This window comes from Elgaria multicarinata, chromosome 1, assembly GCF_023053635.1.
Source record: "Elgaria multicarinata webbii isolate HBS135686 ecotype San Diego chromosome 1, rElgMul1.1.pri, whole genome shotgun sequence".
Classification (NCBI taxonomy): Eukaryota; Metazoa; Chordata; class Lepidosauria; order Squamata; family Anguidae; genus Elgaria; species Elgaria multicarinata.
In genome coordinates this window covers 57,906,620-57,919,789 of record NC_086171.1, presented here as the reverse complement: position 1 = coordinate 57,919,789, position 13,170 = coordinate 57,906,620, and the positions used below count along the sequence as shown (strand labels likewise).

At 44.3% G+C, this 13,170-nt stretch overlaps 1 protein-coding gene across 1 annotated transcript; it reads right to left on the bottom strand.

Annotated features, from left to right (window-relative positions):
• Positions 1 to 3,199: 3,199 nt before the first annotated feature.
• On the bottom strand, positions 3,200 to 5,415 carry HOXA4 (homeobox A4). The gene is made up of 2 exons (XM_063128840.1): positions 4,688 to 5,415; positions 3,200 to 4,208 (listed from the first exon to the last, which is right to left on the bottom strand). The coding sequence occupies exons 1-2, from the start codon at positions 5,370 to 5,372 to the stop codon at positions 3,877 to 3,879; spliced, it is 1,017 nt and encodes a 338-aa protein (XP_062984910.1). The 5' UTR covers positions 5,373 to 5,415; the 3' UTR covers positions 3,200 to 3,876.
• Positions 5,416 to 13,170: the final 7,755 nt, after the last annotated feature.

The window sequence follows — 13,170 nt, the reverse complement described above, 5'->3', positions numbered from 1 at the left end:
GCCTTCTCCCTCCCCCAGTCTTCTTGCAGCTGCAGACTAAAACGGCCAGGCCAGGCCAGGCCACTTTTCAGGAATTCAGAGGACAATAATTCTAAGCTTTGGATACTAGTCATGGGTGATTTCCACAGGCAGCCACAAAACAAAACAAAACAAAAATAAACAAACCTAGGCCTGCATACCGCAAATTGGAATGGAAAGAGGAAAACGACACTCCACACCCTGTCCTTGCTTATGGTGGGGCCATTAGGGCTTACGTGGACTATTTAAAGAATTTGGATTTGGATTTTGCTTATCTGAAACATGAAAAACCTTCCATCTTAAAAACTCGGCAAGCTTCCTTTGTAATATGGCACGCACGTGTGCCTGTGTATTGCTTCCAATATAAAGGAGAGAAAGAACGAACGTGTGTGTGTGTGTGTGTGTGTGTGTGTGTGTGTGAGAGAGAGAGAGAGAGAGAGAGAGAGAGAGAGAGAGAGAATGCCTGTGTGCGTGGGTGTGTGATAGAGGGAGCGAGAGAGGGGAAGAAAGAAAGGAGGGAAGAAGTGTGTGTGAGAGAGGGGATGAGTGTGAGAGAAAATGGGGAAGATAGGGAGGGTGGAGGCGTGCGTGTGTGTGTGTGTGTGTGTGTGTGAGAGAGAGAGAGAGAGAGAGAGAGAATGCGTGTGTGCGTGGGTGTGTGATAGAGAGAGGGAGCGAGAGAGGGGAAGAAAGAAAGGAGGGAAGAAGTGTGTGTGAGAGAGGGGATGAGTGTGAGAGAAAATGGGGAAGATAGGGAGGGTGGAGGCGTGTGTGTGTGTGTGTGTGTGTGTGTGTGTGTGTGTGTGTGTGTGTGTGAGAGAGAGAGAGAGAGAGAGAGAGAGAGAGAGAGAGAGAGAATGCATGTGTGTGAGAGAGAGAAAGAGAGGGGGTGAGATAGGGGAAGAAAGGAGGGAAGGAGTGTGCCTATAAAACGCGGGGGGGGGCAAATTTAGGACCAAGAGGCAGATTAGAAAGAATACTGCCTTTAAAGGTCAAGGGTTTGATGGGTCAGCCTGCTTCTCTTAAAAAAACAATTAATGGGATAGAAAATTTGTCCTTTCCGTGAACTCTCCCCATTGCCCTATCACAGGCAGGACAATGGTTGGGTTTAAAGTCTACAGAGTAGTTTTCGGACATTGTAACACTGATTATGCCAACCAGGCTAGAAGCACAGACAACTAGCACATCACAGCAAACCATAAGGGAAAAGGGGAAACAAAACAAAACAAAACAGATCTGAATAAAAGAAATGCATTACCTTGAATGATGACAATCTGCCACATGCATTTTTCCATCCATGTTCGATTCTCCACCCAGAAAGTATACATTTTCATGGCACAGCCAAGCGACTGTGTCTTTTATACATGAGCACATTTTCCCCAGGAAAATCCTTCCTGTCTTCGCAGACCTTTTCCAAGAGAATGGCTTTCAGAATCGCTGTTGAATTACAAAGAAGTATTTATTGTAGGAGGTGATTAATGATTCCCGGTAAAATTGCTATTTTCAGCGTGATTTCATTTCGGTGTGTGTGTGTGTGTGTGTGTGTGTGTGTGTGTGTTTTACAATGGGAAAAGAGGCGGAGAGAAGGGGGGTTCAAGTGTGAGACTGCGGAAGTCAAATAAGATCTGTAATCTTCTGCTTAAATAGTTGATTAAACATCTTGAGCAGTCCTCTTAATTCTAGACTTTCAGTAAATTAGGAGAAGAAAATTCTCCATGCCAAACCAAACAAAGACTTCAAACAAAGACATCTGCATTAGAAGGTGCCTCTCATTTTCCAGGCTATTCTGCTTTATTTTTAAAAAGAATTTAGGTGAAATAGGTATTTCAAGGATGTAGTAAATCAGAAATGAACACAGACAACCTAATTCCTTGGGTTTGGTACACCCTTCCAGATTTTCATCACAAATGTTGAGGTCTTCTTTGGACATCAAGTTATGTCTACAGTGTTGTAGTGGGCCTTGCATGGGCCTGCCTACACATTATTAAACTAAAAGCTATGGATGACGATAAGCCAGCATCAAACTATTGTTATAGATGCCAATAAGGGCCCCGAATGTATTCCACTACTGACCTCATGCTTACTACATTCAGGATGCAACACACAGGTACCTGGAAATAAGTCCCAATGAGTGACTTCCTTCTGAGTAGACATGTATAGCGAACTTTCATCTGCAGCTATTGCACAGTTTGGTTAAAGTATTGAGAAGACCACTAATAGCGCCCAATGTCAAGGGCATTTTTTGGATGCTATGGAATTGTTTGTTTAGATTCAAGGCATTAGGTTGATCCCCACCCCAAGGGGAGGCGCCATTGCCATCAAATGAACAAAGAAACCAGGAGACACCACCCAAATAGAGATATGATGGAAAACAGGAATAATAATAATAATAATAATAATAATAATAATAATAATAATAATAATAATAATAATACTGCAGTTTATTAAACTTCTTGTTGAATCTCTACTACTGTCTACACAGGACAGAACATAGTTGCTATATATGCAGAGAGCAGTTGCCAGAGGACTAAGTCCATGAACAAGAATTCAAAAACACACCTTTCTGCATGAATAGGTGGCATCCTATAGAAGGAGTAGTAGCTAAGTCTAATCGCCATCCTAAGAAAGTGAGCAGGCCGATCCACAACTCAGCTAAACCTAGGTATTTGGATGACAGTTTATTTAGCTCACCAATGTGTGTCACACACACACACACACACACACACACACACACACACACACACACACACACCACCCTTTATCTCAATGGAACTTACTTCCACATCTTTGGTTTCATGGGGGGCATTGGGCTGTGGAATATTTGTAAGCCACTGCCATTGAAATCAGTGTAACTTCCTTCCACCTAATATGGTTAGGATTGGCATGATAATCCCTAATGAGACCATTCATATATAAATCTAGTACTCAGCCTGTACTGAGAATCAGTTTGAACTGTGTATGTATACATTACAGTCCAGTAAATGTGCATTTTTCAAGAATGCAATGTGATATCAACAAAGCCAAGGTCTAGGCAAATGCATGCTTCTCGCAGTGTGTCTAGTGCGTTTAATTTTATTTTTGTACAGAATATTCTTTATTAGCAGCACTGGACTATATATATATATATATATATCACATTCACAAATGTGTACACATATAATTCACAAATTGTACACGGACTTTGTGGCATGGCATGACGACAGAAACAGCCTTTACAGTGTGATAGGAGTACTTTTCTTTTTAAAAAAGAAGAGAAGTGAACGCAACAATTGGGAGACGAAGGTATTGCAATTAGAGCAAGGACTACACTTTTAAAAAGCTGAATTATTCTTGGTACATAAAAAACACATTTTTCTTCATCAGTAAGAGCTAGGGGTGTGTGGTCAATGGGTGTCCCCCTTCCCTAATTTCCAAAAGACTTCAATGATGTAAAATGGGTATATTTCTGACTCTCTGTAACTGAGGACCCACGAACATTCCACAAAACAACACAAGCCTATAGTTACACACATGTCTCACAAAGTCACTTATAAACATTTTGATGCCTTGAGACATATATACAAAGGGTCCTTCTTAGGTTCAGGATCCATCCACAACTCTTTAATGCTGCAGGTAGACGATATTTCCATAAATTAAAAAAAGGATATGGTGAGAATGAAGACATATTTAGAGAAGGTAAACACTTTGCACAGGGTTGTTGGGGTTTTATTTTTTGGTTTTAACATGTGTGCCCTATATTGGCCACGACTTCTTGTTCTGCTTTTATTCCCCTTAATACAGTTGATTGGTCCCCATGACAAACGAAAAACAGACGAGTGAGTACGTGTGAATGCGGGTGTCCCTGCGTATGTTCGGTTATCATAGGGCTGCTGAGTTTGGCGTTGTCCTCCCCCTTGGTGGTGGCTGATGGTGCTGTGCTGGTGCTTTGGCTTGCTGATTAAGACTGGAAGGGTTGGAGGAGCGCATCTTGGTGTTGGGCAGTTTATGGTCTTTCTTCCACTTCATCCTTCTGTTCTGAAACCAGATCTTTACCTGGCGTTCAGAGAGGCAGAGGGTATGCGCGATCTCTATGCGTCGCCTCCTGGTCAGGTAGCGGTTAAAATGGAACTCTTTCTCCAGCTCCAGGACTTGTTGTCTTGTGTAGGCAGTTCGAGACCTTTTGGGCTCCCCTCCATTGTAATTGGGGTTGACTGAGCGTAGGTACGCACCCATGCACAAAAAGAAAAAGATGGGAGAGGATTATTATTGTTGTTGTTGTTGTTGTTGTTATTAAATACTGTCTTGAGAAGGGAGCTAGAACTGGGAGAAAAGGGTTTACAGGCTCTTGACAATAGGAGACAATTGGGGACCCATAAAAAATGGTGATGGGCATTTGGGTTCAAGAAACGCTTCCAAGACACATGGTCCAGAGCCACTGGCAGGGCTATTAAATTTATGGGGGCTATAATGGCTGCCCTAACAGTTTGGCGTCTCGTAAATCTCTTGATAAAGGGCCCCGCGTACAAAAGCTTTCTCACGTGTGGTGGTGGTGGGGGAGCCCCCCTCCCTTAAATTAGGAAATGCGCCCTCGCCCCCACCCACGCTCGGAGTCCAGCCTGGCTCAGCCTCCTGCAGCCGGCCACACACCCTCTCCACCCACCCGGGCTTCCCTTGGAGGAGATCAGCTCACCCGTGCTCACGTGGATCTTCTTCATCCAGGGGTAGACCACCGGCTCCTTCCCTTTGAGGCCGGGCAGGCTCTTGTCGCCGGGCAAAAGGGGGCAAGCGGGGCTGCTGCCGCTCGAGGCCACCGGCGCCGCTTCGCCATGGCGCGGCTGGGGCGGAGGGTGGGGGACGTGGCCTGGGTGCAGGGGCTGGACGTGGTGGCCCTTCCGAGTGGGCGCGGGAGGAGGCTGAGCAGGAGCCGGAGGAGGCGGGAGCGCTGCTGCGGCGGCGGCGGCGGCTGGTGGAGGCGGCGGCGGCGGCGGCGAGGCTCCTGGAGCGGGCTGTTCCTGGCCCGGAGTGGCGCCGATGCCGCTGTAGCTATAAGGCGACTCGGGGTAGTGGGCTGGCTGCGCGGGGTACAGCGCCTCGGGAGGCGGCGGCGGCGGCGCTGGAGGCGGCGGCTGGTATCCCGGCTCTCTGCTCGGCCGCTGGTAGTAATCGGGAAGAGGCTGGCCTGGGTGAGCCTGGTGCGGCTGGCGCAGGTGCTGCTGCTGCTGCTGCTGGGGATGGTGGTGGTGATGGGGGGGATGGGGGTGGTGATGGGGGTGGTAGTTGCTCCCGCCGCCGCCGCCGAGCTGCGAATATTCCTCGCAAGGAGGGAATTTGGGCTCGATGTAGTTGGAGTTTATCAAAAACGAACTCATGGTCATTAATTTGTGAAGTGCAAAAATACTAATTTTTCTCGCGTTGTCGTTTTTCTGGGCTCCAGGAGGCCCCTCCCCTCCTCCCCCTTCCTCCTTCCTTCCTTCCCTCCCTCCTTCCCTCCCTCCTCCTCCTGCCCCCCTCCCGCTGCTGTTGTCAAGCGCCTGCTGCCAAAGTTTGGGCCTCCTCCGCTCCCCCTCCCTCTACAATCCCCAGCCCAACAGCTTGGAGCACACGCGCGGGCGGGGACACACAGGCACACGCACATGCACCCATCCGCCAATGCCACCCCCACCACCTGACCGGCAGGACCAATTACTACGCGGTTGGCAGAGCCCGGATCAGGAAATGAGAAACTGGTGGACCAGCCCAGGACAGTCCCTGCCTGCCGTCGCCCTAGTAGGAGACGCGGGATCCCGTCCGATGCGAAGGCTGTTCAGGCAAAGGAGAGGCCGGGGGCAGTCTAAAGCGAAGCTGGGGCAAATGGCTATCAAGCAAAGGAAGAGCCCACGGATCAGGGCTGTGGTCTGCCCTGTGGGGTTGCTTTTTTGACCTAGTTTCCCATCCACTCCCACACAGTGAAAACAGCAAGAGATCCGTCTTTAACTTTTAAGAGTTCATAGCTATAAAGATCACGTAAGTCTAATCAGGCCCATCGGTCACCCCGTCCCGTTTATGGTGGCGATGGATTAAAGAGTGATCCATGAGTCAATTCCCCCTCCAGCCCAGCAGAGTGGATATTTCAATCCGTGTTAGTGGTCGTCAGAAGGGAAACGGGGGGGAGGGAGAGGGCTTATGCGGGTTTATTAAACCCCAAGAACAGAGTTGTAATGGTGTGTGTGTGTGTACACAGTTTTTGAGCATTGGTATCCTGCCACTTTCTCAGAAGCTGGCCTCCAAGGAGGCACAATAATTGGGGCAAGGCAATTGAAGTTTGAGATGTGCTTGCCTGAAACCGAACGGTTTTCTCCCTGCATTTCCCCTTTCCTGCTTTCGGAAGGGCTATTCAATCCATTAAAGATGAGAAACTCCAGTGTTTTCCTGGAACGAAAAGAGCATCAGCGATGGCGTGATGTATTCACTGGATTGCGAGGTATTACGAATGGTAGGACGGTCACAGTGCAATCAATGAGATCATTCGATCCTAGGATCCTAATTGCAACTAGCGATTTGTTTCTCTCTGATACTTCCCCCGGAGCCTTTGAAGGTTACTCTTTTACAGTAATTATTATTTTTAAATCTGCCATCCATTGACAAATCTGGAGAGATGATGGGATGCCATTAGACCGGGATGCCCATGTAAGAGGAAAATAAAACCTGGATAGGCAAATAACAAACAAAATCTGGCAGCGGACTAGAGAGGCAGTGACAAAGACCAAGAATGAGGTCATCCACATTCCTGAAAAAAAAAATTAAAAAAAAAATAACCCTCCTCTAGTTACTAGGAACGATATTTGCCTTGGAGGGAAGATGATTTTCCGTACTGTGAAATATGGTTATTTTAAAGAATATAAGAAAACACTGTCATCTTCAGAAGTACTACCGTAAATATTGCAGTTGGGTGACCTGAATAATCTTTTCGACTCTGAGCTACTATTGCTGAAAAATTGATCCTTTAGCAGGGCAGGAAGGAAAGGGAGGCGACTGCCTGACCTAGGATAATTGAAATCTGAAGGTTAAACTAGTCTCCTTTTAAAATGTATATTAATTCCACCGCTTGGTGCATATAGCAAATGTGCCCTTTTATTTTAATACTTGAGCCTTTAAAGCTGCAATGTTAGACACATTGACCTGGGAATCAATCCTACTGAACTCATAGGATTGTGCTATAAAAGGCATACCCATTAAAGGGGGGGGGATGTGGACCCCTGAAGTTAGTACTCAAACCTAAAAAAAAAATGGAGCCCATTTTAATGCTGCACACATTTCAACATGCAAATTTGCTTCATTGTTGTTTTATAAAATCCATTTAATGCCACTAGACAGTTTCGCCATGGTTATTTCCCCCAAAATGTGGATTCTTGACTTTTGTGGTTTCATCAACCGTTCATAACTATTGCATCTAGATTAAAAATATTTAACAGCTACCTTTATGTGTGTGTCACTTGTCTCTCAATATTTCATATTTTATGCCCACTTCCTTCATTCTATTCCCCTTCCTACATGCTGTGCGCTTCCCTTACACTGCTGACACTGTCCTGCATATCAAAACATGGATTGGTTTCCAGCTAATATCGGAAATATCTCCATCCTAAAAATGATAACAGCCTATTTTCATCTCCAATTGACTTTTTATGAAATGCTTTCTCTGGTGCGCCGTAATCGTGAAAGCAAATATGATGTCACTTGCTACAGGCGATGTAATCAGGCGATGGGCCTGATTAGACTTACGTGATCTTTATAGCTATGAACTCTTAAAAGTTAAAGACGGATCTCTTGCTGTTTTCACTGTGTGGGAGTGGATGGGAAACTAGGTCAAAAAAGCAACCCCACAGGGCAGACCACAGCCCTGATCCGTGGGCTCTTCCTTTGCTTGATAGGCAAAACACTTGTAAGCAACGGAGAAGACAAAACCGCTGGATCCAACCCTGAAGTTTTAAGTCAATTACATGCCATTGGCATCAGGGGGAATTACAACCGTCTTCAGATCTATTTTACGGTTTAAATGGGTGATGGAGGGGGGATGCACGTTGTCACATTCTCTCTACGTCTCTCTGTGTATTTCTCTCTCTGTCTCTCTCGGTATTTTGCTATTACAAATGGCAATATCAGCACCTGATGAGTTTCCGTAGTTAAAGCAAAGGCACTGGTTTTGCACACATACACACAAGCTGATATGGACAATGCACACTAACTGTGCCTCAACCATAAACAGGCAGTATTCCCATTTCCCTTAAGCCCTTGGAACCGAAGGCAAGAGAGTAAATGTAAGAAAGCCAAGCTGCGTCCAAGAACAAACAAACAAACCCAGTTTCAAATAACAGTAGTAATAACAATAATACAAGGAAAGCAGGTACCTTTTTATTTTTTGGTCTGCTGACTATACCTTCGGCTCGGGGAACGTCTCAGGGGCTGTTTAATATTAGCTCTCCTGATTACATCTCAGAGCCCTGTCTGTTTCCCTGGTCTGCTTTCCACTGGGTGTCTCCTTTGCTCAGTTCAACAGAAATGAGTACGATCCTGGGCTACGGCTGTAAATCTCCAAGGTGACCTAAGCCGCTCAGCAGAAGCAGCAGCAGTCTGTTTTTCATGGGGTTCTATCAGGCTGCAGAGATGGGCCTGTTCCTCATCTTTGCGGTTTACATCTCATAAACAAGAGCCCGGCCAAGACCACCGAGTGTTATCTCTCCTGCGGCCGTTTCCACGTTTCTCACGAGATTTATGGCTTCACTGAGCAAGCTAAGATACCGAACCCTGAAACCTGGCCTCCTTAAACTTCAGAGCCCGGGCTACCTTTTAAAACCACACACACACACACACACACACACACACACACAGAGAGAGAGAGAGAGAGAGAGAGAGAGAGAGAGAGAGAGAGAGAGAGAGAGAGAGAGAGAGAGAGAGAGAGAGAGAGATTTGGTGATGGTGTGGATTTTAGCAACAAGACACCATGCCCGATGAGCTCGTTGAGTAGGTGGACCTTGCCAGAAAATAGACTGGGAGCTTCACCGAAATGAAAACTGAAAGCAAGATATGTGGATTTCCCAACACAATGGGGTGCGATCCAGGGAGGAGCCAAACTGCTGGATTATACTCCATTGCTGCTAAAGGAAGATAATTAAAATTGGACAGATTTAACATTCTGAATGTGTGTGTGTGTGTATGTATGTTTTAGTGTGTGCGTGTGTCTGTGTGTGCGTGTGTCTGTGTGTGTGAAAACACACACAATCCTTGGTTGTAAAGTTATATATAATATATGTAGTTAAACTTTTCAACTTGCCCACGCGCCTGGAAGACAGAGAGGGAGAGAGAAACGGATGGGGTGGGGAGGGGAGATGCGAGGGGGGGGGGGCGGAGAAGCGACACCCGGCAGCCTGGCTTGAATTTGATTTGAAGCATTTTGAATATATTTAACCCAGCTTTCCCTCTTGAATGCAACCCTGCCCCAAGTTTCAAAGTGACCGAAAAGTGACACCGGGCGCATTTTGTTTCTTATTAATCTTACACATTGACAGTCTTTGTTAAATAACAAGGCGTGTCCTTCACCCAGCGACATTTTCATATTCGTTAGACGCGCTGACCTGAAGTTCACCTCGCCCTTGGACTTTGGGGTGGATTTTTTCCCCCTTTTTCCACCAGGTCTTTAACAGTGTATTTTACAACAATAATATTTAAAAAAAAAACATAGCGGGGAGACTATTGGTTAGTTCACTTGGTAGTAAATGGGGAAGATATATTAAAGGGTTTGTGGGAGAAAAATGTAAACGTTGTGAAATGTAGCGATTGGATTTGTCCTTTGCTTCCTTGGAATCAGAAAAGGCCCTAAAACTGAACGGGATGTCGGAGTTCCTATGGAACGCAGCCTTACACACAGCTGGTTCTTACCCCAAGAGGTGAGATGCTGTGTCGACACACACAAACACAGCAAAAGAAATAATTTCAATTTTCTCCATAAGTGACTGACTGTTTAGGTTCATTTTCTGACAACTGGCCTTCGAGAAGAATCTGGTTGTCCAGGACTATAATAAACGTGCTTGAAAAGAAGGGGAGGGAGGGAGACTAGCATCTCTGATAGAGAAAGGATGAAAGGGATGAACCTTGGTCTGTGCTGCACTGGAGGTAGAGTATATATGGGAATATCTCCGCCTCAAGGTAACAAAAGCCCACTGTGCGATTTTTATTTGTGGGGGGTTGGGAGAAAGCAAGTCTTCTTGAGGTTGCAGCTGAGACCCTTTGTGAAAATGTGTTGTGCTTCGAATTTTTCCTCTCCAACCTACCCCCTCTCCCCAATACCACCTTGAATGGAAACAAAATAAATTGACGCAGGGATTCATTGGGTAATGAAGGAAAGGCCCGATTTCACTTCCCTGCCTTTTACAGAGATCATATTAAAAAACACAAAAGTTTTCAGGCAAGGCAGAGTCAAAGGAATAGTTTCCCTATATCTCTTTATATAAAACAAGGTTTAGCGAAACAATCCTTGCAATTTTATGCTTCATATATTTTCAGCTGCAATCCTCTATATGCATACCACCTGGGAGTACAGTCCCAATGCACACAAATAGATCTTACTTCAGAGTAAACATGCATAGGCTTGCTCTGTATGTTCCCAGCTAGGCAATGCTATATTTCAAGGGGGTGCAAGTCTATATCGATATATGTTTTCAACAGCGTGTTCTGAGCAGTATCTTTCCCATTGTGCGGGTATGTCCACATTCCAGTTCAAATACAGATATAGAAGATAGATCTGGATATTCCAAGAGAATTTCCAAAAGCATTACACTGATGAAAAATCAAAACAGATTTCAAAATTTATTTTCTAGGAACTCAATATATCTGGAAACATCTGGCCTTTTATAATTACAATAATTTCTATTCAAATTGGCTGAAGTTCTCTCTATATTTGTCTATTTGAAACACTGATAAAGAAGTTTCTTTTAATTACCAGTGCTCTTCCTTTCTCCTGTATTTTATTATATCTGAATGGAAATATGTTTTCTGGGTATTTGCTTAGTATTAATCCATGTACAATGCAATAGGATACATGTCTGCTTCGATGTAACCCTCATTGAGTTGAATGAAATTTACTCCCTGGTAAATGTGTATAGGATTCACTGCAGTCTCAAAGAACCTCTCTCTGAAATAATCTCCATTTCTTATGCCTAAAACACACAACTGTAGTTCTAATGCTATGTTATTGGTGATGGCACAATTAAAATGGAAAATCCATCTGTAGAACATGGAAATTAACAGCCTAAGAGGAGCAATTTACTTAAAATAATCCTACTGATCAGTGTTTATAAATAAATACATCCCTATGTTCTAGAAAGAAATAGTTATCAAAGAACAATAATACTTTAAAAAGAAAGAAAGATCTACTGAGAATAAAATGTGACCCCTAAAAAGTGAAGTTAAGGTATCTTCTTTCTTTTTAAATATGGAATCTTAAAATTATTGTAACCAGTGCAATTTGAATTGGTCATTTCTGAAGTCCCACTCAAAAGTAACACATCACTAGTCTATTGTAATTTTGCCTTGCTTATGTCTTCTTATCCTGCTGTATTCAAAAGTAAAATGCGCATCACGGTCTAACCACTCACGGACAGCCTTCTGTAACTCAATGGGGTAGAAATTCATTGAGGATTTTCAGAGGGATAGTCCTGTTACTCCGTTTCAGCAAAAACAACAAAGGCTTGTGGAACCTTAAAGACTAACAAATTTATTCTAGCAAAGATTTTCATGTCCACTGTCCACTCCATCAAATGCACTGAACCCTTAACAGTGCAACCCTGTGCTAATCTACTCAGAAGTAAATCCCACTAAATTCAATGTACCTTATTCCCAGGGAAATGTGCATAGAATTGCAGGCTTAGAGATGCTAAAGACTATCAGCTATCTATATTGCACAAACTTTCCTGTACTACAGCACACTTCACTAAAAATGAGGGTCGCTATTATTAAAATCAATGGGAATTTTTGGAATGACCATAATAGAATCCTCACTGCATCTTAAAAAAACATATTGCTGTTGTGTGTCTGTGTATGCCCGCTTTTGTAAAGGGAGGGAGGCTGTGTGACTTAACACCCGTGTTCACCTGATGCATCTGCCAGCCAACGATATTCAGGAGGGGAAAAAATGTGGTTGATAATTCAAGATGAAATACAACGTGTATTACTCTTTGAAAAGAGGAATTTTCTATCCTTCCCTCGGTAATTGAGGTCATTCAACCACTAGAGTTCACCTGGAGTCCATACTGTGATACACGCCTAACTCAAAGCTATTTTATCTTTTGTGTTGATAGTCAAGATCTTGGCTATAACATTGACATCAAACTCTGTCTGGGCGCATGACTAAGAGTGGTGCAGCACATAAACTTTTGACCCTCAACTTTTTGACCCGGAGTTGTTACGCCCTAACCACATAGATATACAAAAGCAACGCAGTGTCTATCCCCCTAAAAGAGCTTGCTCTCTTGTTTGCTTCCTTGGCCTTGCTCTTTCCCATTTAGTTTTTCTTAAGATTTTTAAAGGAACGTGGTTTTTAAAAAGAAATAAAAGGGGGAGAAAAATCCCAACCCGTCCTTCCTTGTAAGCAAATGCGAAAAATCACTTTGCAAAACCAGTCACCAGTGCTGGAGGAAAATGGCTTGAACTAAAAGGAGCTATGTGATTTCCGTGGCAGGTGGGTAAGTGCTGGGTGTGAAGAAGTAAATGGGTGATTTATCCACCTAGACACTGTTGAGAGTTTGGTCATTTTACCAGGATTTTTGTTTTGATTTTGTTTTAAATAAAGCGACAGATCCAAAGGGTCTGTGAAGCCTTGCCCAGAGAAAACCGAGTTGACTGTGAACTTGGTCTAAGGCGAGCTCTGCTGGTGACTCCTAGAGTGTGCAGATTTATCTTACTTTCTGCATTTACTTAACCTGGCAATGAACTGCAAGGGGTGCCATTTATTATCCAGAGACAGACTTCACCTCGAGCAAGGACTGTTTCACAAAACTGCAATAATTACCCAATAACCTTCATAACAAATATTATTATTGAAAAGCCATTTCGGAAGTTGGGGGGGTGGAGGAGGGGGAAAGAAAGGGACAGATTCCATATGCTCACTGGAAAGGGACCCCTCCGCAAAATATTGTGCCTTTA